Source organism: Saccopteryx bilineata, chromosome 2 (genome assembly GCF_036850765.1).
Source record: "Saccopteryx bilineata isolate mSacBil1 chromosome 2, mSacBil1_pri_phased_curated, whole genome shotgun sequence".
In the NCBI taxonomy this organism is placed as follows: Eukaryota; Metazoa; Chordata; class Mammalia; order Chiroptera; family Emballonuridae; genus Saccopteryx; species Saccopteryx bilineata.
The window spans coordinates 38,951,197-38,975,164 of record NC_089491.1 but is presented as its reverse complement, the minus strand read 5'-3'; the positions used below and the strand labels follow the sequence as shown (position 1 = coordinate 38,975,164).

At 51.5% G+C, this 23,968-nt stretch overlaps 4 protein-coding genes and 1 long non-coding RNA gene across 8 annotated transcripts; 3 read left to right on the top strand and 2 right to left on the bottom strand.

Annotated features, from left to right (window-relative positions):
• The first annotated feature begins 183 nt into the window (after positions 1-183).
• GALT (galactose-1-phosphate uridylyltransferase) lies at positions 184-3,478 on the top strand. Of its 3 annotated transcripts, none has more exons than XM_066256869.1 (11): positions 184-332; positions 632-801; positions 1,030-1,105; positions 1,194-1,242; positions 1,380-1,509; positions 1,656-1,712; positions 1,873-1,995; positions 2,264-2,396; positions 2,499-2,582; positions 2,898-3,052; positions 3,309-3,478. In XM_066256869.1, the coding sequence occupies exons 1-11, from the start codon at positions 251-253 to the stop codon at positions 3,396-3,398; spliced, it is 1,149 nt and encodes a 382-aa protein (XP_066112966.1). In that variant the 5' UTR covers positions 184-250; the 3' UTR covers positions 3,399-3,478. The 3 variants fall into 3 exon arrangements, with proteins under 3 accessions (XP_066112966.1, XP_066112968.1, XP_066112967.1); XM_066256871.1 differs by having other exon boundaries at positions 188-325; XM_066256870.1 differs by having other exon boundaries at positions 190-414.
• Positions 3,479-5,247: 1,769 nt separating this feature from the next.
• Positions 5,248-14,249, top strand: IL11RA (interleukin 11 receptor subunit alpha). Of its 2 annotated transcripts, none has more exons than XM_066256867.1 (13): positions 5,248-5,338; positions 8,350-8,449; positions 8,721-8,781; positions 9,529-9,698; positions 9,832-9,946; positions 10,098-10,130; positions 10,225-10,391; positions 11,071-11,234; positions 12,249-12,390; positions 12,715-12,834; positions 12,947-13,043; positions 13,289-13,371; positions 13,862-14,249. In XM_066256867.1, exons 2-13 carry the CDS (start codon positions 8,350-8,352, stop codon positions 13,876-13,878), a joined length of 1,269 nt encoding a protein of 422 aa, XP_066112964.1. In that variant the 5' UTR covers positions 5,248-5,338; the 3' UTR covers positions 13,879-14,249. The 2 variants fall into 2 exon arrangements, with proteins under 2 accessions (XP_066112964.1, XP_066112965.1); XM_066256868.1 differs by lacking the exon at positions 5,248-5,338 and adding an exon at positions 7,067-7,136.
• Positions 14,250-14,348: 99 nt separating this feature from the next.
• Positions 14,349-15,206, bottom strand: CCL27 (C-C motif chemokine ligand 27). Its single transcript, XM_066254347.1, is given in 5 exon segments — positions 14,349-14,435; positions 14,437-14,497; positions 14,690-14,822; positions 14,966-15,076; positions 15,176-15,206. Coding segments are annotated over 5 exon segments (423 nt in total).
• Positions 15,207-18,022: 2,816 nt separating this feature from the next.
• On the bottom strand, positions 18,023-18,731 carry LOC136324258 (uncharacterized). The gene is made up of 3 exons (XM_066256865.1): positions 18,617-18,731; positions 18,336-18,395; positions 18,023-18,185 (listed from the first exon to the last, which is right to left on the bottom strand). The coding sequence occupies exons 1-3, from the start codon at positions 18,661-18,663 to the stop codon at positions 18,029-18,031; spliced, it is 264 nt and encodes an 87-aa protein (XP_066112962.1). The 5' UTR covers positions 18,664-18,731; the 3' UTR covers positions 18,023-18,028.
• Positions 18,573-21,584, top strand: LOC136324259 (uncharacterized). Its single transcript, XR_010729062.1, has 2 exons — positions 18,573-18,771; positions 21,251-21,584. It is a non-coding gene; the product is annotated as an uncharacterized lncRNA (long non-coding RNA).
• Positions 21,585-23,968: the final 2,384 nt, after the last annotated feature.

Below are 23,968 nucleotides of genomic sequence, written 5' to 3'. Positions count from 1 at the left end.
AGCGTCCTGGATCTTCAGTAAGCAGCTTTCACAGAGGATTTTTCCAGGGTACTGACTTCAACCCTGAAGTCTCCAAAGTCGCCCTGTAAGTTCTAGGTTGTCCTGAGCCCCGCCCCCAGGTGGCCGATCCGCCCCCCAGACAGTCACGTGCTGAAGGCTAGCCAATTATCGGGTACGGGCGGGGTTGAATAGACAGAGATGGGTGAGAGGCGGCGGGACAGAACTCCGGAGGATCCCCCAAGGTGGTCTAATGTCGCGCAGCGGATCGGGTCCTGAGCAGCGCCAGCAGGCATCAGAGGCGGAAGCCACCGCCACGACTTTCCTGGCAAGCGGTAACTTTAGGGCGCCCGGGACTCGCTGGAACGCGCAGCCGAGCCGTCTCCTTCCTTAGGAAGTTGTCGTCCGTACCCTCAGGTGGGCGCGCCCACCCGGTCGGGCCCGAGCGGCGAAGAGACACACCCGTGTTGGGTAGCAGGCTATTTGACGCTGGGAAAGCCCAAGTCGGGTTATTTAGCTCTGGAGATGGACAGGGCCGAGAGGGTGCCTCAGAGCTTGGGCCTGCTGGTGGGTGAGACACATTGACGAGGTGGACGGAGAACTTTGCTGACTGATAATGGCTTTTTGCCCCCAGAGCATCAGCATATCCGCTACAACCCGCTACAGGATGAGTGGGTGTTGGTGTCAGCTCATCGCATGAAGCGGCCCTGGCAGGGGCAAATAGAGCCCTCACTTCTGAAGACAGTGCCTCGCTATGACCCCCACAACCCTCTGTGTCCTGGGGCCACACGGACCAATGGAGAGGTAAGCCTTTAGATCTTACATCTGTATGCTGGGTCAGGGGAAGTAGCTTCCCCTTAGAGCTACCCCTCACCCATAGGGTAGTGGACCTCCTTCTGGGTCCTATCTTATCGTGTCTTTTTGACCCCAGAGTGGGCCTTCCCCACCCTCTTGTAGCCTGTCCAGCCATTGAAGCACCACATGACTGGTGGTATGGGCCAGCAAATGCTTCTAGCCCATCCTTGTCTGTAGGTGAATCCCCACTACCATGGCACTTTCCTGTTTGACAATGACTTCCCAGCTCTACAGCCTGATGCTCCCAATCCAGGTAATTGTTTGTAGCTGCTGTTGGGGGGAAGGGAAGCTGGACTCCTTGCAGTGACTTCTGTTGCAGAGAGTGATCTCCTTTGTCTCAGGTCCCAGTGATCACCCTCTTTTCCAAGCAGAGGCTGCTCGAGGTGTTTGGTAACTATGGATTTCCTCTCCTGTAACCTTCAATCCAGGGCCTAGATTGAGTACAGGGTTTGGACCTTGCCCCTAGCACATCCAAACCCTATATTTCTGTCATCCCTCCCTCCCTCCCTCCCTCCCTCACCACTTAGTAAGGTCTTGTGCTTCCACCCCTGGTCGGATATGACGCTGCCACTCATGTCAATTCCTGAGATCCGTGCTGTTGTCGATGTGTGGGCCGCAGTCACAGAGGAGCTGGGTGCTCAGTACCCTTGGGTGCAGGTCTGTGAAATTGCCCCCTCCCCTGGATGAGCAGAGAGGGGGCGGTGCTGCTTTTGTTCTGGGAATTGGCATTCTTGTTTCCACAGGGTGTGGTTTGGAAGGGTTGACTTGGTGTCTTTTTGGCTCCCTACTTCCCTACTTGATAGATCTTTGAAAACAAAGGAGCCATGATGGGCTGTTCCAACCCCCACCCCCACTGCCAGGTAGGTGTGTCAGAGGCTCCAGTGCATTTCTAGGCTGAGTCTAAGCTAGCACTGTGCAGAGGGGAACTGGAGTAAGAGATGGGACAAAGGGAGTATGCTAGTGATGTGGAGGCTTGGGAGTGAAGGACCTGCCATTTTTCTTTCTCTTACTTCTTGATAGGTATGGGCCAGCAGTTTTCTGCCAGATATTGCTCAGCGTGAAGACCGATCTCAGCGAGCCTACCAGAGTCAGCATGGAGAGCCCCTGTTAATGGAATATGGCCGCCAGGAACTGCTCAGGAAGGTGGGAGAAAGCTAGACCTTGTCCCTCACCTGACCCCAAACAACAGAGGTGTATGAAGAAGGGTGAAAAGAAAGTAGCAGAGACACTTGGTAGGAGCCATTGCAGTAATCTAAAGGAAAGGTGATGGTGACTTAAACTAAGGTGATAATGGTGAAGGTGATGAGAATCCATAAGATTCTGAGTATACTTTTTCTTCTGCTTTCTTTGTTTATTTGCTGACCCCTTACTCACTCACCTTGATGACCTCATCTCCATTTGGTCTGCTCAGGAACGTCTGGTCCTAACCAGTGAGCACTGGTTAGTGCTGGTCCCCTTCTGGGCAGTGTGGCCCTTCCAGACACTGCTGTTGCCCCGTCGGCATGTGCGGCGGCTGCCTGAGCTGACCCCTGCTGAGCGAGATGGTGAGTCTCCCAACTGGAACTTTGGGGACAGGCTCTGGATAGGGGTTGTTCTTATTGGGCCAACTTCTAGGCCACAGACTGAGAGCCAAGCTTTGATTCCAGATCTAGCCTTCATTATGAAGAAGCTCTTGACCAAGTATGACAACCTATTTGAGACATCCTTTCCCTACTCCATGGGCTGGCATGGTAAGGCTTTTTGAGCACCCATATCTAGCCCCAGTATCATTTCTGGGCTCCTGTGGCCCAGCCAAGTGGATTGCAACCCCCAGCAGGCCTTGGAACTCTTGCTGGGGGGAAGTGTTCAGAGCAGAATTGCTGGGACTAAGGGTGGAGCAGAAACATGGTGAAAATGTGTCCCAGTGTGCTTTCCAATGCCTGATCCGCTGTCTGGCATAGAATACTGGGGAATGTAGTTTTCAGGTACCTAGCCTGATTGAGGGGTAGGGATTGGGCTCCAGAACTAAGAAGGGCCCTTTCCAGCCATCTCTGCCTTCTTATCAGGAGCTCCTACAGGATCAGAGACCGGAGCCAACTGGGACCACTGGCAGCTGCATGCTCATTATTACCCTCCACTCCTGCGCTCTGCTACTGTTCGGAAATTCATGGTTGGCTACGAAATGCTTGCCCAGGCGCAAAGGGACCTCACTCCTGAGCAGGTCAGGACTCAGAGCACTCTGGGTCTCCCTTTCTTTTCTATTTCCTCAAAGGATCCCAACAATCATGACCTTGAGAACCCCCATAACTTGGGCGTTCCTAAGGACTCAGGACTGCTCAACTCCTTCATCCTCTGATTGTTCCAACATCCTTATCACCAGCCTCTTGGTCCCACAAGCCCTCTTTTGTTTTTCCTAGGCACTCTGAACTCCATACCACCATTCTGGGCAGCTCTTACCCTCCTTCTTCCCCTTTCAGGCTGCGGAGAGACTAAGGGCACTTCCTGAGGTTCATTATCACCTGGAGCAGAAGGACAAGGAGACAGCAGCCATCGCCTCATCACACTGACCCCAGAGCCTTCTGAGAGAACCAGGGCCGAGGGTTGGGGCAGATGTGGGATCAATAAAACTGCGCTCCTCAAACTTTAATCATATATTCTACTGCCAGCGAACTCTAACTCTCGGGAGTCTGGGGTTAAAGGCTGAAGGCACAGCTCCAGCCCAGCTTTTCTTTGCCCACAGGTGTGCAAAAAGCTTAAGGATAAAAAATCTTCCTTTCTAAATCTCTGAACAAAATTAATACTCAGTGTTATGTGTTGTCTATGAATTCTTTTTTTTTTTTTTTTTTCATTTTAGAGAGGAGGGGGAGAGAGAGAGGGAGAGAGGGAGAAGGGGGAGGAGCAGGAAGCATCAACTCCCATATGTGCCTTGACCAGGCAAGCCAGGGTTTTGAACCAGCAACCTCAGTGTTTCCAGGTTGACGGTTTATCCACTGCGCCACCACAGGTCAGGCTATGAATTCTTTTACTCCTAAAGTAACAGGCATTCCAGTTTGAGAAAATGATTAAAAATCCTGTTTTCTTGTCTGTGGCTGAGGCTTTGGAGAAGGTCAGAGTCCCTCTCACCACCACCTCTAGGGTGTCAGCTCATGAAGCCTGGGACTGAAGGTTTGGTGGGGAGCGGGTGAACAGATCCTGGCCCAGTGGTCAGTGGCCAGACCCTGGGCTGCTGGCCAGAACCCTGGCTTTGTGAGTGGCTGCAGCTTGGCTCTACTCCAGCCCACAGGGGCTGAAGAAGTATGGGTAGGGAATGTGTACGTGGCTTTATGTCTTTGGCTTCTCCAGACTCCCGCTTGCAGCATGTATGTGCAGGCTCTCCAGACCTCTGTTGCCCCTGTGACTCAGTTATTGCAAAGGGCAAAAAAAACAACTCTGGGAAGAAAGGGGCTGCCAGAGTTAGGAGTCCCAGATCGGGAAGGATGGGATGGTTCTTGGAGTGACCCTAAGTGTACCCCTGTCCCTCTGGACTTGTTTCCTTGATAAAACTCTTACTATGTGTGAACAATAGGTCACACAACCCAGGCGACTTGATGTCACCTAGTATCAGTATCCTCCAGACTTTTAGGTGAGGACAGGGCTTGTGAACAATATAAGAATAGCCAGAATGCTGTTTGTTTCCATTCTTAAGGGAATTGAGTCTCTGGGAGAGGAAATCATGCCGAGGCCAGACAGTGGTGACCTGGCCCAGGAGAACCTTGGCTGCCTGTCATCCAGTCCAGGGTTCTTTCTTCCTTGAGAGGGGAATGGTCTGTGAGTTGGAGTGTTAATCCTGGTCTGGAAGGAGCTCAAACAGACATGGTACACGTCTTCCTTAAGCCCCCAGTGACTGGAGAGTGGATGAGAATACTGGATGGTGGTTACTTTCTTCAAGTGTGGGCACACATGCATGCATGCGCTTTGATTGGGGGGGGGGGCATTTGGAATCATCTGGGGAGTTTCAGACAATACTGATGCCTAGGTCCAGTCTCCAGAGCCTCTAATTTAATTGGCTTGGAGTGTGGCTTGGCAGTTTTAAAACTACAATGTTCAGCAATGCCCTTCCTTATCTGGAGTCGGGTACCTTCAGCTTGTCCAGTCACCTGCCCGGTGGCTCCTGAGTCACTGAACTTAAGGCATTGTTTGTGGACAGTAGGTAGGGAGAGGGGCCTGAAAGATTCCAGTGCTACTGTCCAGGAGGACAGGACTTCGGGAAAGGAACCAGGTATACGGCCCCAGACTCTGTCCCCTAGCAGCTCCTCAGTCTGGACGGGACAGGAAGTGTCCGGCAGAGGTGGGGGAGGAGGTGATTGGCACTTGGAGGCTCCAATGGGTCGAAACCCCCCCTATTTCACCACTCTCCTTCCATTGGTGCCTGGGCGGAGCCACTCCACAGCGGGGCCCGGGGCAGGAGGGAGTAAAGGCCGGGGCAGAGGGCGAGGGCGGAGGGCGCTGGCGGCGGAGGCCGCGGAAGGTGAGGCCTGCTGGGGCCCTTGGGTGTGCAAGAGGAAACCTTGCCAGGAGAGGGCCAGCGGGGTGGTGTACGATGGAGGGCTCAGTGACTGACAGACTGTCAGTGCGTGTGCCACTGTGAGGCTGTGGGTGATGATGTCTGTGCGGCTCCGCAACTGTGTCACTTGTTACAACTGTCAGATAATGTGACTAAATGTGTCATTGTGTATGCAGCTGTGCAAGGGATTATGTGAATATCTGTCAATGTGAAGTTTTTGGTGAGAGACTGGGTCGTGTGTGTGTGTGTGTGTGTGTGTGTGTGTGAGGGCCTGTGACCACATAAGGGAATGTGTTTGGGGAAGATCTCTGTGGGGTTTAAGATCGTTTCTGCCAGTGTGAGAGTGGGTGGCTGGGTTTGTGTACACCAATGTGTGACTTCAGGAGTAGTAAAGCAAGAGTGAGATTTGTACTATGTGCGTGTCCTGGGTCCTAATTGTCAGACCATGTGGGAGTGGAGCTGTATTTATATCTGGGGTCCCACTTCAATAGCTAATGGGACTGACCTTTCTTAGTGAGTGTCCAGCGTAGGCAGACCCATCCCCAACACTCTTGGAGGGATCCCCTCCTTTCTGTGCTTAAGGATCCCTGTCACTGGTGTACTGCTTCCTATTTTGTTTCCTTGTCTGATAGTTTTCTTGTATTTCTTTTTCTCCCCCTATTACTGTCTTTCTAGAGCTACGGTTCTCTGTGTCTCTTCTTCACAATTTTGTCTGCCCATATCTCTGTGTATCTGCTTTTTAGTTCTGCCTCAAGTTCTTTGCATCTGTCTCTGTATTGCTCTGCCTGACTCCCCTGTTCACCTTTGTCTCTTTGGCTACCTGTGGTCCTGTAACAGTGATGAGATGTGGGATCTGCTGGGTTAGAACTCCCTGGAAGACAGGGCATAAACCACCACGAGGAGTTGTGTTTAGGAAGTGCTGTGACCCCATCCCAGAGGTGTGACTGTGGGAGGAAGGGTAAGATGTGAGTATTGGTCGGTATGAGTGTGTGGGTATGTGTAGATGAGAGCGGCTGAGTCTGAGTGAAGATACCTGAGTATGTTGGTGTGACTGTATCTGAGAGTGTGTGTCTGAGGGTAAGTGTGGGGTCTTGTGTATCTGGCACCAAGGGACCAAAGGCATTTCCTGGTGCTGGGGCCCAAAGAGTAGAGGGGGTGGTGAGAAATGGCTGGAACATCCAGGGGAAGGATTGGCTTTTCTTTATATCCCCCAACCTGGGGCCTCCTTTCCCCTCAAAACACAGCGAGCTATCCCCTAAAGAAATCTTTACTGGGGAGTGGAAAGAGTGGGAGCATGAGTATGTATCTGAATTTTTATTTGATTGTGTCCATGTTTGTTCAAGGGAGTATCTTTTTGTTGACTGTGCCTAGTGAGTCCACACATGAATGTGGCTGTGTTTGGCTGTGTGAAAACACAGGGAATCTATTACTGATAGGGACATAAGCAGCCCTCCTTTCCCTCTTGTTGGCCCTGGTTGCGTTTGTGGCTTCCTTTCCAGACTGGGGGGGAGGCCTCTTCCCTTCCCCGGGCCTCGGGTGGGAGGAGGGTTGGAGGGGAGGAGAGAGGAGAAGGGGGAAGAAGAAGGAGGGGGAAGGGGGCTTGGTTATGAGTGGCTGAGCTCCAGGGCTTAGAGGGGCGGGGCAGGGAAGGGGGAGGAGGGGATGATTCTGGGGTCTCAGAACTGTGGAGCTGAGACGGGTGCTGTAGCTAGTGGGAGGAAGTCTTGGAGGCCATGGACACTTAGCCACTGGGATCACCGAGGTAGGGCGGGGCTGAGCAGGGTGAATGTGGCTGGGAGGCCAGGGGTGAGCCACTAGATACTCAGAGAGACACACAGACACATGCAAGCCCCTGTTCTGCTCTACTAGGGAGGGATCTGTACTCTACCTCTTCCGAAGCACCAGCCCAGGGCCCTCTGTCCATCTCCTCCTACTCCTGTTCCCGTGGCCACTTCCCCACTGCCTTGCTTCCTTTTGCTTTTCCCCATCCGGAATCCTCTCCTAGCACCCTCCAAATCCCATACACACAAAGTTGGTTACTTCCTTTGCCTTCCTGAATTTCTGCTGCCCCAGCTCAGCCTTCAACTCACAATGAGCCCCACCCCCACCCCCCCACCCCCGTCCTGGTCCCCAACCATCTCCTGGTCCTGTGGACCCCACCTCAGACCCCATCCCTGCACACTCCCAGCTCCTCTCAGCCTCCTTTCCTTCCCCGCCACCCTGTCTCCATCTGCTGGCTTCTCGCCTGCCCCCAGCCTCTGGCAGCAGCCAGGGCATCTGGATCTGCTTAACTCTACAGCCTCAGCCTGCACCCTAGCCCCATCCAGCCTCATAGGCTGGAGACCAGCAAGACTCCAGAGTCAGCCCAGATCAGTGGCCCAAGGAGCCAGAGCAAGGAGCCAGGCAGACCCAGGCGAGAAGAGGCTTGGCAGCCAGAGCAGGGCTAGGCCTCCTGGCAGGAGTATAGGGTGGGTTTAGTCCCACCATGACAGCTCCAGGGTGATGAGGGCTGCCTGAGGTCAGTCAGAGGCAATGATTAGCCCTGGGCCAGGTGGACACCAGGATTTCCAACAGCTGGATTGGAGGGGTTAATAGGAGTAACTGAGCTGGTGCTGGCACTTGGTGCCGGGGGTGGGCGCCAAGGGTGGTGCAGGGGGGTGGTGCTGGCACAGTCTGTCGCCTCCGGCTTTTGTTCTGGGCCCTAAGCCCAAGACTGAGATGGAGAATGTGAGGGTGTGTGTCTGCATGTGCATGCATAGTTCTGTGTGTGCACATACACACAGCCTGGCGGTGTGTAGTGGAAAGGGGGAACTTAAATCAGATCCCCCCAGTGATTTCTGATATTCTTGACCCACTTGGTACCTCATTTTTGCTCCTAAAAAGCTCCCGTTTAGAAGAGAAGGAAGGAGGCTCCAGCCTCTCATCTCCCATCTTGGGGATGGGGGATTGCTGAAACTGCCTCTCTCTCCCCACAGATGAGCAGCAGCTGCTCAGGGCTGAGCAGGGTCCTGGTGGCTGTGGCTACAGCCCTGGTGTCTGCTTCTTCCTCCTGCCCCCAGGCCTGGGGTCCCCCAGGTGAGACCCTGCTGTGTGACGTGCCATCCTCACTGTGGCTTCCAACCCATTATCTAATCTGTGACCCCTCCACCCAACCCCTGACATTCAACTTGGCAACATCTGCTCTCTACCCTGTCCTCTGATCTCTGTCTCCAGATTATAACATGATACTCTGACCCAATGACCCTATTCGGGACTTAAAAGTCTGCTTTTTCCCAATTACTCTCATAAAGTGGGGGGTTTGGGGAGAGGGAAAGGAAGAGCCCCTCCTCAGAAGTGCCCTCCACAGGAGTCCACTATGGACAGCCTGGAAGGTCCATAACGCTGTGTTGCCCTGGAGTGACTGCTGGGTAAGTGCCCATCTGCCTGTTGGGGTGACACTCATGACCCTTTCTTGACCCTGCCCAGCCCTCATGCCCCTTCCCATCCTTGCCTCTGTGTCTGCAATCCTCACTTTTCTATATGTGCTAATTTTCAGACCATTCTTATTCAACAGAAAATTTCAACCAACATGTACTGAGCACCTGCTAAGTGCCTGGTCTGTTCTACAGCAGTATACAAGCCAGGCAAGATGTCAGCCCTCTCAGAGCTTACATGCTAGTGGGGCAGACAGACAATAAGCAAATAAGAATCTTGCCAGGTAGTAATAGTACCTGGCAAGGTGGAAAATCAAAAGAGAGTGCCCTGGGAGATGATAACTGAGCGGTTCTTTTCTATTGGTAATCAGGAAAGGCCTCTCTGAGGAAGTAATGTTGAAGCTGATTTGTGAGGTCAGGAAGGAGGCAGCCAGGCACAGGTTGAGGTAGAAGCATTCCTGACAGGAGCCAGTACAAATGCCCCGAGGTGAGGATGAGCTGGACACTGTTAAACAGAAAGATGACTCGCTGGACAGGATGGGAGTGTGCTAGGTAATGCAGGAGAAGGAGGAGCTGAAGAAGGAATGAAGGCAAGGGCTAAATCACTGGGGCTCTGTGAGTCAGCAAAAGGAGTATGGGTTTTATTGCAAGTGCAGTGAGAAGCCCATGGAGAGCTGTGGCATGGTCTGACTTACTCTTGAAACCTTCCCTCTGTCTATTATCACCTCATCTCACCCCCAGGGCCCCTGTGTCCTGGTTTCGGGACGAGGAGACAAGGCTGCTCCAGGGACCTGACTCTGGGCTAGGGCACGAACTGGTCCTAGCCCAGGCAGACAGCACTGACGAGGGTACCTACATCTGCCGGACCCTGGATGGTGCACTTGGGGGCATGGTGACCCTGCAGCTGGGCTGTGAGTTGAGGAGGGTGTGTTGGGTGGCAGTGATGAGACATGGGGCTCCTGAGAGAATCAAGTTCCCAAGTAAATCCTCTGAGATGGAAGGACTGGGGACTTCTCAGTCTATAGCTGTGCCCTCTGCCTTTAGACCCCCCAGCCCGTCCTGTTGTCTCTTGCCGAGCAGCTGACTATGAGAACTTTTCCTGCACTTGGACTCCCAGCCAGGTCAGCGGTTTACCCACCCGCTACCTCACTTCCTACAGGTATGTTCATGATGGGGTGTGTAGATTTATACATCTGGGTATGCCGGCACAGTATGGATATGAGAGGCTGGGAGGGAGGTCCCGAGGAGGCCTTAGAGAGAGGGAGGACCCTATTTTCTTTCATGACCTCAGTTGTCCCTCTCCCTGCCAGGAAGAAGACAGTGCCAGGAGCTGATGGCCAGAGGTAGGACATGAGGGAGAGGCTGGCGGGCGGTGGGGGATCCGGCTGGACCCCACAATGTGCATTTCCAAAGCCAGAGACCACATCCTCTCTCTAGGATGAGTCCATCTACAGGGCCCTGGCCATGCCCACAGGACCCCCCAGGGGCTGCCCGCTGTGTAGTCCACGGGGCAGAGTTCTGGAGCCAGTACCGCATCAATGTGACTGAGGTGAACCCCCTGGGGGCCAGCACACGCCTGCTGGATGTGAGCTTGCAGAGCATATGTGAGTACCTACCCTAGAGTTCCCCCAGACCCCCACCACAGAGACTCAAACAGACTCCGAGTATAGCTAACCAACACAGAACTCTCCAGAGCTCCCAAAGAGTTTCCTCCCCACAAATACCCACCACCTCAGCACATAGATGGCCCCCACGGAGATAAAGAAGCCAAAGAGGTCAGAGCTCAGGAGGCAAGGCTACCTCAGCCTCTAGAGGCTGCTGCCACTAACCCCTCCCCACAGATCCTTCCGGGCTGCTGAGCCCCAGAGCTACCTCTCTGCTTCTAGGCCCTGTGCTGAAGGCAGCCGTATCTCAAGTCCCCTTGTCTAATGGAAGTCATTACTGGCTTCTCCTTCCTCTTGTTCTGTGTGTGGGATGGGGCCTTTAAAGCTCTGGCTGGAATTTGGGTTAACTTATCTTCTTCCTTGGATGGAAAGCAGACTCACTCTTTAATCTACTCAACAAACCTTTCAAAAACCTGTCCCCAGATCTCAGCTCATTTTATAATAAGGATGACAGACAGGTCCTGAGCCTAACGGATGATCAAGCTTAAGATTTCCCCAACCCCTTGGAAGTGCCTCCCTCAGGTACCTTTAGGCACACACCCACCATCCCTTGGGTGGTGGGTAAGGGATGGGTACCTGTCGCCTGCCTGCCCTGACTTTGTATCTTCACCACCCTCAGTGCGTCCTGACCCACCCCAGGGACTGAGGGTAGAGTCAGTACCTGGTTACCCTCGCCGCCTGCGTGCCAGCTGGATGTACCCTGCCTCTTGGCCCCGCCAGCCCCACTTCCTGCTCAAGTTCCGGCTGCAGTACCGTCCAGTGCAGCATCCTGCCTGGTCTACAGTAAGCCTGGAGTGTGTCCCAATTTGGGGCTGTGGGTTCTGTCTCTGGTTTCATGTTCCTGGGTGTTCTGCATGGATTTCTGGCACTGGCAAGTCACTGAAGACTTGTCACCTCCCCATAGAGAGGGCTCTCCATGGGCCAGACTATATGCTGGGTGCTGGGATTGCAGCAGGGGCCAATCCAGTGTTTTTCAACCACTGGTCTGTGGACTAGTGCCGGTCTGCCAGAAGTTTCAGTTTGCCAGAAATTTCGTGCTGGTCTACAGGGTGGTTAACTCTTTTGCAGACTGGCATGAAATTTCTGGCACACCAGCATTGGTCTGCGGACCAGCGGTTGAAAACCACTGTAATAGACCAAGTTTTGCCCTGTGGGGCTGTAACTTTGATGTAAGCCTATCTGTGGGAAGACAGCAGTGACTTTTTAAGAATAACTTTTCTAGGAAAAGAAGTGTCTTTCACCCAAAGGCATATCCTCATATACCCAGATACAAAATACTCATATACCCAGATACAAAATACTCATATACCCAGATACAAAACACTCATATACCCAGATAAAGATAGTGAATTCCCATCTTTGGAGATGCCAGTGATTGGCTGCATCATGTCTGGGGAGTGGCCACCTCAGCTAATAACCAATATTTATTGAGTGCTGTTTGCACACCAGGCACGAAGCTACGCATTGTACATGAATTATGTCATTTAGGTGTTTTCACTTCTATTTTACAAATGAAGAAACTGAAGCACAGAGAGGCCCAAGGTTACCTGATAAGTTTTAAACCCAGCCAGTCTGACAGCACAGTCTATTTATATAACCATTATGCACTTTTGTCTTCTAATTACTAGGTGTAAATCTGACACTACCAGCCAGGCTGCCTGAGGCCCCAATAGCTCTACGGGGCTGACAGGGACAGGATGGGAAGGAAGGGTGCTCTTTGCAGATTGGGGCTGGGGGACAGGCAGGCTCAGCGTTTATAACCTGGTTAATTCGGTGATGAACCATCTTCACTGCCAGGTGGAGCCGGCTGGATTGGAGGAGGTGATTACAGATGCTGTGGCTGGGCTGCCCCATGCTGTGCGGGTCAGTGCCCGGGACTTTCTAGATGCTGGCACCTGGAGCGCCTGGAGCCCTGAGGCTTGGGGAACTCCAATTACTGGTGAGAGAGAGCCAAGGGAAAGGGCAGAGACATCTATCAGCTGGACAGGTTGGCACGAACAGGGTTGCATGGCACAAGCCCCACCCATGTGGGCATGACAATTGCTGTCCCAGGCTTCAGCCTTGAATGCCTGCAGCCCTGTCCTGCTTAAACCCTGCTTCTCAGCCTCCACCCCTGTTACATCCCCAGAAACTGGCTCTGTCCTTTCTGGCTCCTCTTCCTATGTACCCTTGTGTCCAAACCAGATCTGGCTTTGCCTGGCAGGCCCTGGCCTCTGCCCCTACCCAGTGTGGACAGTTCTCTTCAGGTCTTCTCTCTCTTCAGGGGCCCTGCCAAAGGAGATACCAGCTGGACGTCAGCCACACACACAGCTGGAGGAGGAGCCTCTGATGGACAGCCCTCCTCCCTCACGGCCCTCTCTCCTGCCAGATCCTCAGCCACTTGGTGAGCTGGGGTAGATGGGCAAAGGTGGTAGAGGATGGGAAAGTCCTGGAGAAGGGGGCACCAAGTTTGGTCAGGTTCACTCTCACAGTGGTATGTGACCGCCCCTCCTCAGTCCATAGGGACCCCCTGGAGCAGGTGGCTGTGCTAGCATCTTTGGGAATCTTCTCTTTCCTGGGACTGGCAGCTGGGGCCTTGGCACTGGGGCTCTGGTAAGTGACTTGTCATTGGCACCACAGTCTCTGATCCCACACGGATTCTCTGATACTCATAGACCACACCCTTTCCCGCCCCTCATGTTTTCTCACTGAACATGTCTGATTCTGGAACCACTTTCCCTTCTTCCCCTCAACTTCATGATTCTGATTGCTCTCCTGTCCCTTTACTAATAAACCCTTTTGGAGGACACTGAGATGTTCCACATTATCAAGAAAACAGTTGCCTTTTTATGTTCCAGGCTGAGGCTGAGACCAGATGGGAAGGATGGACCCCAAAAGCCTGGGTTTTTGGCCCCGATGATTCCAGTGGACAAGCTTCCAGGTGAGCAAGACCTCCAGGAGGTTTGGATGTGTGCCCTCAGTTTAGGTGTCTAAGAGCCAGAGGCCCCAGTCATTGTAAGGGTATTGGGAATCAGAGTTGAGTCTCTTCATTCTTATGATGTCTGGGCTCAGGGATGGGTATTTCACTCAAGTCCCCGAGCTCAGAGTTGGGTCCCTTCCCTCTCTTGCAGGGTATTGGGGCTCCTAGATGAACTCCATCTTAATTTTTAGTGTGAAGTTCAGAGCTGGTAACTCTATTCTTGTGGTATCTGAAATAAGACCTGGGTCCTCTCCCTCATTCTTGATGTGCTTTGGTCCAGAACTAGGTTCTCTTCCTTATCTTCAGGGTGTTGGGTCTCAGTCGGAGCTGGGGTACCCTATTCATCCTTGGAGTGTTAAGCTTAGAGCTGGGTCTCCTCCCTCATACTCAGGGTGTCTGATCCAAGATTCAGTCCTCCTATCTCCCTTGATTTGCCTCCTGCTTTTTCTAGGAGCCCCAAACCTGTAGAGGACCCAGGAAAGCTTCAGCTGATTCCACCTAAAACTCTGTCTTGCTGGTGTGGATGGACGGACAGATAGAACCCAGGCATCACTGTAGATCCTCATGGGAGGAGGTGTCTCAGCTGAAGTTTTGTTTGGACTCGGTGTTCTAAACTTGCCAGATGAAAGGAGCCTGGACCTCTGATTTTATCCCAGAGTTAGAGGTCTACCAGCAAAATGTGTGTAGATGTGTATATGTGTCCATGTGTATGTGAGGTAGAGAATATGTATTCTCTGCATGTATGTATGTAGATACTTGGGGAGTGTGTGTGGGTCCTTGGCTCTTAGCATTGCCTTGGTGGGGGTTGTGGAAGTATGAATAAAGAGAATGAGGATGTTCTTTTGTTTACTGACGTGTCTCCCGGCTTCAGATTCAGGGCTCACAGGAGAATGCAGAGAACTTGGAGACCACAATCAGAGACTGCTTTATTATTTTGGCTATTGGTGATCCTGGCCCATTTTCCCTATTGGCCCAAAATTCAGGTTGGGCAGAGTCCCCTGGAGCCTCCTCCCTTGGCACTTAAAACCACTGAGCCAGGCTGTGGTTCTGTGGATGGATGCAGATGCTGTGTTGAGACAGATGAAGCCTGAGAAAGGAAAGGTCCAAGGCCATGGCCATAGTTTGGAGACTGGGTTAGGGTCCAGGGATTAGGGGCAGAGGCCAGGTGACAGCCTGAGTTGGCATTAGAATTAGCAGCTGGGGCTGGGGTTGGGGTCTGCATCAGGGATTGGGACTGTCAGAGTGAGGTGTCAGTATTAGGGGCAGGGTCAGAGCTCACACAAAAGCCTGGAGGTGACAGTCCCCATCAGCCTCCTGCAGTTCCATCCAAGTAACCTTCCTCAGTAGCTTGTTCAGGAGTCAATGTTGGTAGAGCTGAGTACTGTAGGTAGTTTTGGGTGGCAGTAGCACTGCTAGGGAAGAATGGGTCCATGTGTTCAGAGGGCTCCTGACTCAAAACCTCATCAGATAGCTGGAAGCTGGATTTCCTAGGACCCTTTTCCTTTCATCCCATTCACCCAGATCCCTGGCCTTCTAGACCCCCCCAAGTGCTCACCTGCTCCAGGATCTGGGATCAGAAGCAACTATAGCACCAGGAGGCTGATGGTGGGTGAGGGCCCTTTATGCTGCTCAGCCTGTATACTTCCTTTCCTCTCCTCCTTCTCCCCTAGCTTTTATCTGGGTACCTTTTACCTGGGGCACTAGGCAAGTCAGAGGCAGGTGAAGACGTATGGCTAATCCTGTCACACTCCTATGCCCTAGTTACCATAGACCCCTTCTTCTTTTAGGACTGCCATTTTCCATGGGCTCCTAAGTCCTAGGCAGAGAAGCTGGGGAGAGGGGTGGTGCCTGATGGGACTGAAAGTACAGTGACTGAATAAGGGCACCCAAGGATCCTCAGTGGCATCCAGTGATGGACATTTATACCCACAAAGTCATAGCTACACATTCACAGTCACGTCTCAATCACTTGATCAATCTCACATGGTCAGACAACCACAGACAGAATTATACAGCCCCAGTTATATTCAAAGTCCCACTTCCACCCAGTTGTTTTCACAGTATTCCAATCATAAAAATTCTAGTGAGGGAGTTGTGGGTGGAATGGGACGAGAGGTCAAGCCAGCACCAACTTGCCTTCATTTTTCCCTCACAACTTCCTACCCTAGCCTGCTTGTCTGATCAGGAGAAATTGTTAGGAATGAGTGTCTAAAGCAGGCACTTCTGGCTGAGGCCAGTCACATTCAAATAAGCTGGGGAAGGCCTATTTTGGTGATATTGGGGGTGCCTTGGAGATGCTGAGGTGGGGGCTGCTTTCCTTAGGAAGATGAGACAGGGAGGAAGGGTAGGGTGGGTAAGGAGAGCAGATGAGGGAAGATAAAAATGTTTTGGTGCCAAGTTGCTATCAAGCAGGTAAAAGAACGAAGAAATCTTATTCTGTTTTTGCCTAGTTTTGTTCCAGAAATGCCAGCCTCTTGCCAAAAGGGCCTGGGGTTTCCAGACTCAATCCCTGGCTTATTGAGACATCAGACTCAAGAGTTCAATTACTTCTTTTTTGTTCTATTCAAATTCCAGCCTCTTTCCACTGTGGGCCTGGAAGAACATTCCCCTTCTCCACCCAGGTCCAGTAACACCCATCAAGAACACCCACACCCTCTGCATCCCGTTTTCTTACTAAAGCCCCAACCTCCCATCTACTTCTTGTCCCTTCTCTCCTAATCCTATACTCAGCCCTCCCCATTTCCCCTCAATCCCCAACTCAAAACTCCTCCTCCAGTCCTTTTCAGGAAGCTGAGAACTGCCCAGGGTGGGGGCAAGAAACTAAATTTAGTGCTCCTGGCACCTGGAAGAATTTCCCACTCTTGTTCTAGGGTTTTAAACCTCAAATTCTGCTCTGTGTTTGAAATGTAAACTGAGTCATAACCCAGTAATCAAGTCCTTATCTGGTTGTTGCAGGGGTGCTTTCTGTAGCATTTTCCACTGTGCTACCTTCCATGGGGCAGGACTTGTCTTGGGATGGGGATTCACAACTTTGCTGGGCATCGTGTTCTGCTGCAACAATCTGGAAGGACCATTAGCTCCAAGAGTAAAAATTAGTCCCCCTCAGGCTGAACAACTGGAGTTTCTCCCTCCTGTCTAAGGTGAGGCTTGAAGGCCCTTTCCTGGAGTCTGACTTGTGGATACTCAGGAATTCTGACAGTTTCCCAGTGAGGTATAGGCCCAGGGCTGGACAGGGTTCCTGATGTAGACATTGTGATAAAATGGCTCAAGGCCCCAGGTCTATTTTTGAAGGTTGCCATAACCCAGAGACATTTTGAACTTCTAGTACCAGAGGCCTTAGGGTCTCTCCCACCCTCTAGGCTGGACTTGTGCCCCAGAGCTTGGGTGCAGCAACTGAGGTGCCATCGTCTTGTCATAGACCTCCATGAGCTGTATGTCTGTCATACATTTTGTGGACTCTATTAGACCTGTCAGGCCAGTCCTGAGAAGGCAAAAAATGAATTCTTCTGGGCATGCACCCATCTCTCCACTTTGTCTTCTCCACAGGTAAGGCCAAGTGTCCTCAGCCATAACCTGCAGGGGTAGCCCCAGGCTAAAAGTTAGCTTTGCCTTCAACCCACAAACTGGGCTGTCTCTAACTTAATCCTTTGGTGCCCTTTCTGGCGCTGGAATCTGTTTTTAATTGAAAGTAGGGCCTGACCTGTGGTAGCGCAGTGGATAAAACGTTGACCTGGAATGCTGAGGTTGCTGGTTCAAAACCCTGGGCTTGCCCGGTCAAGGCACATATGGGAGTTGAAGCTTCCTGCTCCTCCCTCCCCTTCTCTCTCTCTCTCTCTCTCTCTCAATCTCTCTCTCTCTCTCTCTCCTCTAAAATGAATAAAAATAATAATAATAAAAAAAAGAAAGGACCACTGAAATCCCTGACTCCTAGCACTTTAGGAGATAGTGGGTCAAGTAGGTGACAAGACAGAAAGGAATGACAGGGAACAGTGGCCCTTGGATTCTTCTAAGGAGGTAGCAAGAACTGCTAGATGGTTTGATGTCGAGTGTCTTTATGCTTGGGATCAGACTGGAGGACCTAGAAGTTGGGGTATTAACTATAGGGAAAGACCTCCAACAGGTCCAAGTCACTCCCCTATGACAGACTGAGGAAGGCAGTTTCTAGGACTCTTCCCCTCTTCTCACAGCCTCCTTCCACAACTCTGGGCTTAAGATATTTTTAGTTCCACTTCCAAGAAAATAAAATTCTGGCAAAGTCTCGGCTAGGAGGAAGGTGGTAGCAGAGAGCTGGGGTTGTGAGAACACTTTAGTGTGGGAATAAGGTTGGGAATAAGACCAACCCAGGACTAGATAGTTTCTTCCATAATAAGGTACTCACAGTGATGGGTGTGTATGTAAGGGAGGGGAGCGATGGGTATAGGGTTGAAAGTCAGTCACTGATAGTAACGGGGGCCTGACACTGATGAGGGACCCTTCGGTATAACAGGGACCTGGACATTGAAGGGCACTCTGTTGAGAAGAGAGGCCTTGTCAGTTCAGAACACAGCCAGCATGGAGAGGGGCTCCCAGCTCAAACGGCGGCAGCGGCGACACAGGAGGGAAGCACAGTGGCTGCAGTTTAAATCTTTAATACACCGGCTGGCTGGGCAGTGGCAGCGGGTGTGCGGCGGGGGAGGCCGTGACCCGAGCGCTGGGGAACAGGACCCAGGCCGCTAGACAGACAGCTCATCAGTCCCCGCAGAGGCTCTAGTTTCTGCTCCCGGGGGTGTGCCGAGCTGTAAGGCAACCTGACCTGAGGCTGGGCGGGGTCTCCCGGATTCTCCCCGCCCTTGCCCGCCCCTGCCCGTCCCGCCGACCCGAACCGTCCTCCGAGACTGAGCCTCATCCATGCCCGGGAAGGGTCCGCGGTTTCAAAGCCCCCTCACCTCCGCTCCCTCCGCCACATGCGCAGCCACGGGAAAAAGTAGAAGCAGCCCCAGTAGATCCTGCGGAGAGAAGGTCGAGAGCCGCGCTGGGCCAGGAGAAGTTGACCCCATACACTCCTCGGACACCACCCGAGGCCCCGCCCCTTAGAGGCGGTTCTCTTCACAGCCCACGCCCCTTTAGGGGCCCCACCCCGCTGGCTCCTCCCGACCCCGGGAATTCGCGCCCTCCACCCACCCCGGAGCAGCTTCATCCTCCTCCGCAGAACCCCGCCTCCACTCACTCCTCCTCTGTCTCCAGCGCCACCTCGTATCTCCTCAATCCCGACATGTCCCGGGCTCCGAACGTCTCCTGGGAAGCAGAATGATGGGATCAAGGATTTCCTAACACCCGATCCCCTTCTCTGTCATTCTCAGGATCAGTCTGACTTGTTCTCAGGTAACCTGAGGCAGGCACCCCCGGGAAGACTCAATTGCCACATCGGGGAGGGGGAGTTTGGGTTGAAGATTTTGGAAGCACTAGACGTTAAGAAACTAGGAGGTCGGTCACCGCAGGGTTCTGAGGCATTTAGGGAGGCAGGGTGAAAGGCTTTGCGGTCATGGGACTGGGATATTTGGGGCCCCGGGTGAGGATTTTCGAGGGCTGGGGTCACCTGGAGGGGGGCTGAGGGGTCGGCGCAGCCTAAACTCCGCCCTCCTTGGCTCCACCCCGGAAACAGACCGTTACCGTTACGTCACAGGGACTCCGTCGCGCACCAGGGGTGGGGCTTGCCCATTACCCGGAAGGGGCGGAGTTACACCATTTCTTCAGAAGAGGCGGAGTCAAAAATGTCAGGAGGTGTATTACTAAGGTATGAAGTCGGGGTTTATTACTAAGATGCGAGGCACTGGACCCTATCTTATAAGGATGGAGTCAAATTTTGGAGTTCTATCCTGAGAAACGGAGACCTTAGTAATAGGCAGCAAGAGCTTTGGGACTCTGTCCAGTGCTGTTTTCCCCAATTCCCTCTCCTCCTCTCAATCTCCTTGGCTTCTGTGCTGACGATTGCCTTTCTTGTCTGCCCAATTCAACTTGTATGTCCGTGGGCTAAGGAAGAATAGGCCTCCAGAGAGGGCCCAGTCTAGACAGGCCAGGCTATGGAAATACTTCTTGACTGAGTGGACTTGGCAATCACTTAATAGCCAGAGGGTCACAGTTTTTCCTCTCTAAGTTGTGACCTACCTTCCTATGATTTTTGTTCCTACAGTCATTCAATCAACAAATCTTTATTGAGTGCTACATTCAGGCGCTGTGCTGGGCATGGGGAGACAGCAGTAAAGAAGATCGGACAGTCTCTACCCTCAGAGGACTTATCATCTGGATTGAAAATAGGAGGATTGAAAGAGACAATCAGATCATTACAATAAACCTGGAAGACTGGCTAGGAACAGGAGAGGATGCTGTGGCTGTGGTAGAGCCCAGAAAGAGCAGTTAGCCCAGTGTGGGAAGTTGGAAATAGCTGCCCAGTTGGTCTTTGGAGGGACGAAGGGAGCTTTGTGGCTGGACTGTAGGAGCGAGAGTGACCAGAAATGAGTGAAGTGAAAGTTCTCTCAGGCTGAGGTGTGGAGAATGGATACATCTACTCTTTCCCCCCACCCCACCCTTTCTTACTCTCATAACTGCCTTCCCCTGCCTGGACCACAAACAGACAAGTGACAGATCTGTGGGTGCCATTTAGGTTTTACTGGAAGCATTGCGATTTAGGTATGGAAGGGAAACTGTGACCCTTGTTCACACTCATATTCACACTCATACTCCAGGCCCTGCCCAAACTGGGTCAGGTCTGGTGCAGAGAAGCTGATGGTCTGGTTCTCTCTTCTGGACCTTGGTTCCCCAGGGTGGCAGTGATTCACATCCCTTCACTGAGATACAGGGCTCCCTCTGGAGCTGTCGTGGGCTAACTGCTATGGCATTTGGTCTGAGGGAGGAAGGAGAGGAAAGGTCATGGGCTGGAGTCTTAGAAAGGGACTCAGAGACAGTAGGCAGGGCTGGGAAGGTCAGGCTTGCTTTGGCAGTTCTGCAGTCTCCGGATGATGCGGTCCACCCAGGGCCAGTCTAAGAGTGTGCAAAACTGGTGATCCCTCAGCGTTGTAAACCTGGAGTCAGAGGTCAGGAAGAATAGAGCAGCTTTGGAACTCAGCATCCTGGAAGGCCTGTGTGTGTAGGGCAGAAACTGAGGATCACATCTAGGAACTTGTTTCAGGGGCTTCAGTAAGAAGAAGAGTAAGATGGTGAGCATAGGCCCCAGTGAAAACAGAGGTCTTTGGAGAGGAAAAGACTCTCTACTCCCCACTCACAGGACAACAGTACCCTGTAGCCATCGTCGAGGAGGAGATGGGAACAAAAGGCACCAATAATGTTCCTAGGAAATTGGTATTGGTTCACTTAGAGCCAGGGATGGGTGGGTATTATTGTTAGGGCTTGAGGGTCTATAGGTGGGAAGCTCACAGCCCTGACTAAATTCAGGATACCTGTGTATGCCATAGTTTTAGTGTTTCTCCTCTAACCACGTGCAATGTCCTCTCTTCCTCTGGAAATGAGGCTAGAGGAGGCAGAGCCTCTAGTGAGAAGCACATCCAGATGCCCCTGGACACATTGAGGCACAGGCACATCTATATCATATAAGTACATACACGGGACACAGGCATACTGCACCACACAAGCCCATGTATAGATTGTATAGAATACACACAATGCACAGATATACTCATGGTACACAGAGACACACAAACAAGGGTACAGCCATTTGATACATGTATACTCTCAGATTCATGGACACACTTGGATCTGAGTGTGGACTTGACTTAGAGTCCCCTTCACAGACTCCCAGATCTCTGTTGAGCCCTTCATCTTGCCATTTACCTCTTATCCTTTTCAGGAGAGACCAAGAAATCAGTATGCTGAGGAGAGGAGTGGTGCTGTGCAGGAGGCCATGGAGGACGAATAGAGACGGACAAATGTGCAGTCTTTGGAAGTAGCAAGTGTATGGGTTACAGGAATCTTTCAGCTTGTGTGGAGCCTTTATGAGACTGAGACTAGATGGGAAAGAGTGAGCCAAAGAGGGATAGTGAGGGAATTCATGATGGTCCTGTGAGTGTGTGTGTATGAGCCTGAGTGAGGCTGTAGCTGTCACCTATTTATGGCCCCCTAAAGCTTTTGTTTATGTCCAGAAACTTCTTCCTTTTTGTTGTATAATAAAGAATTTGACTGAACTTTGTCCCTGCTTTCTGCAAGAGAGACTAAATCTTTGGAATTTCCCAAGTAATAAGAGTTTCTGTTAGCCTGACCTGTGGTGGAGAAGTGGATAAAGCATTGACCTGGAATACTGAGGTCTCCAGATCAAAATTCCAGGCTTACCTGGTCAAGGCACATATGAGAAGCAACTATTATACTACTATGAGTTGATGCTTCCTGCTTCCCCCTTCTCTCTCTCTCTCTCTCTAAAATCATAAATAAAATCTTTAAAAAAAATGTCTGTTATTTATGAGTCCCTTGGGTCACCCTGAGTTTATGCTAAGAGATGAGATGACTTAGAATGGGAGCTGGTCACCAGAAAGACCAACTGTGTTCTTGGAGAGTTGTGGCTCTGAGCCAGTCCAACCTCTGAGGAGGGGAGGGAGCTAGAGGTTTAGTTTAGTCATATGGCCAACAATTCAATGATGCCTATGTAATGAAATCTTATTAAAAACTGGATACCAAAGCTCATGAAATTTCCTGGTTGGTGAACACCCTGATGTGCTAGGAGGGTGATACACCCTTTGTGTCTCCAGGGGAGAAGGCATTTGAGACCCTGTGTGTCGTCTTATTTGGCTGTTCCTGATTTATATCCTTCATAAAAAACAAATTGTAAGTATAACACTCTTGACTTTTGTGGGTCATTCTAATGAATTGTTGAATCTGAGGGGGGTTGTGGGAACCCTCTGGACTTGTCATTTGGACATAAATGTGGCTGGTGGTGGGCTGAGGACCCTCTTTGTGGCTGGCATCTCAAGTGGGGGGCAGGCGTATTGAGGACCATGTTCTTAAACCTGTGGAGTCTGACACTGGTTAGTGTCTGAGTTGAATCGCAGTACATGAGATGGTAACAATACTCTTCAACAGGATATTTTCTGCACTGTCTTCCTCTATCTGGAAGAACCTTTTTTCCCTCAGTATCCTCCCCATCCCCATTTTCCATTCTTTGTCTTTAGCTCCGAGAATCTTAGCAATCGAAAGTTTGGACAAGGGAAGGATGTGTGGGGTGCTGCCCTGTTACCCTTAGGGGAAGGTTTACAGTGTCTCCTTGGAGGCATTTGAGCCATCAGTATCAAGCCTACACGCCAGAGCTTGGTTCAGGATTAGAGGTCAAAGTAAGGAATGCCTCGCTCTTTCCCAGGTTTTTCCTCACCCCCAACTCTTCTCTGTGATCCTAAGATGCCTGAGTGGGAAAGATGGGACCCTTTGTTCCCCTAGATACCCTGAGGACAATCACAAGTAGCAGAGTAAGGTTGGAGAAGGTACCTCTCAGGTCTACCAAGGCCCATCACTGTGTCTACGCATCCATTATCTGAGACCTGCTTCTTCCTTGGACAAGCAGAGATAAAGAGAAAGTTCTTTGGAAGCAGGTCCTATCTCACATCTTAGACCCAGGCCTCACCCTCATGACCCAGCCAGCACTGTCCCTCTCCTCTGTTGACCCATTTTCCTGTACCCTGAGGAAGAGGAATAACTTGAGCACCCCCCCTTACCATGCTTTCCCTACCCTGGGAATTGAGAGGGGATTTCTGAGGAGAGGGGCTGGTCAGATCACAGTGAGAAAAAGAAACCAGAGATGAGGGAGGTGAGCAAGTACTTTCCCTACCTGAGGAGAGAGACTGAAGAGACAGAGGTCGTAGGAGGAGACCTTCCCTGAAAGACTAATTGTGGAGTGCCATTCTGTTTCCCACTCCCAGCTTTAGAGCATATGATATGACAAACTTAACCGTGGGCCTGATTTTTCCACCTTATTTGTTTGTCTGTCTATCCATCCATGTGTCTGTATGTTTACCCATCTTTGTCTTTTCATCAGTCTATTTTTTCTTCTTTTTTTTTTGTGACAGAGAGACAGAGAAAGGGACAGATAGGGACAGAGTGACAGAAAGGGAGAGAGATGCGAAGCACCAACTTATAGTTGAGGCACTTTAGTTGTTCACTGATGGCTTTCATATATGTTCCTTGACGGAGAGGCTCCAGCTGAGCCAGTGACCCCTTGCTCAATCCAGCGACCTTGGGCTCAAGCCAGTGACCCCTTGCTCAAGCCAGCAACCTTTGGGCTCAAGCCAGCACCCATGGGGTCATGTCTATGATCCCACGCTCAAGCCAGTGACCCCATGCTCAAGCTGGTGAGCCCACACTCAAGCTAAAGACCTTGGGGTTTCAAACCTGGGTCCTCCATGTCCCAGTCCGATGCTCTATCCACTGTGCCACCACCTGGTCAAGCTATTCTTTCTTCTTTCATCTACTCATGTCTTCATCTCCATTTATTTATCCATATGTTCAATCATCCATCTACTAATGCATCCATTCATCTATTTATCAGTTATGGTAGTAATTAACATTCATTGATACTTGTGCCAGG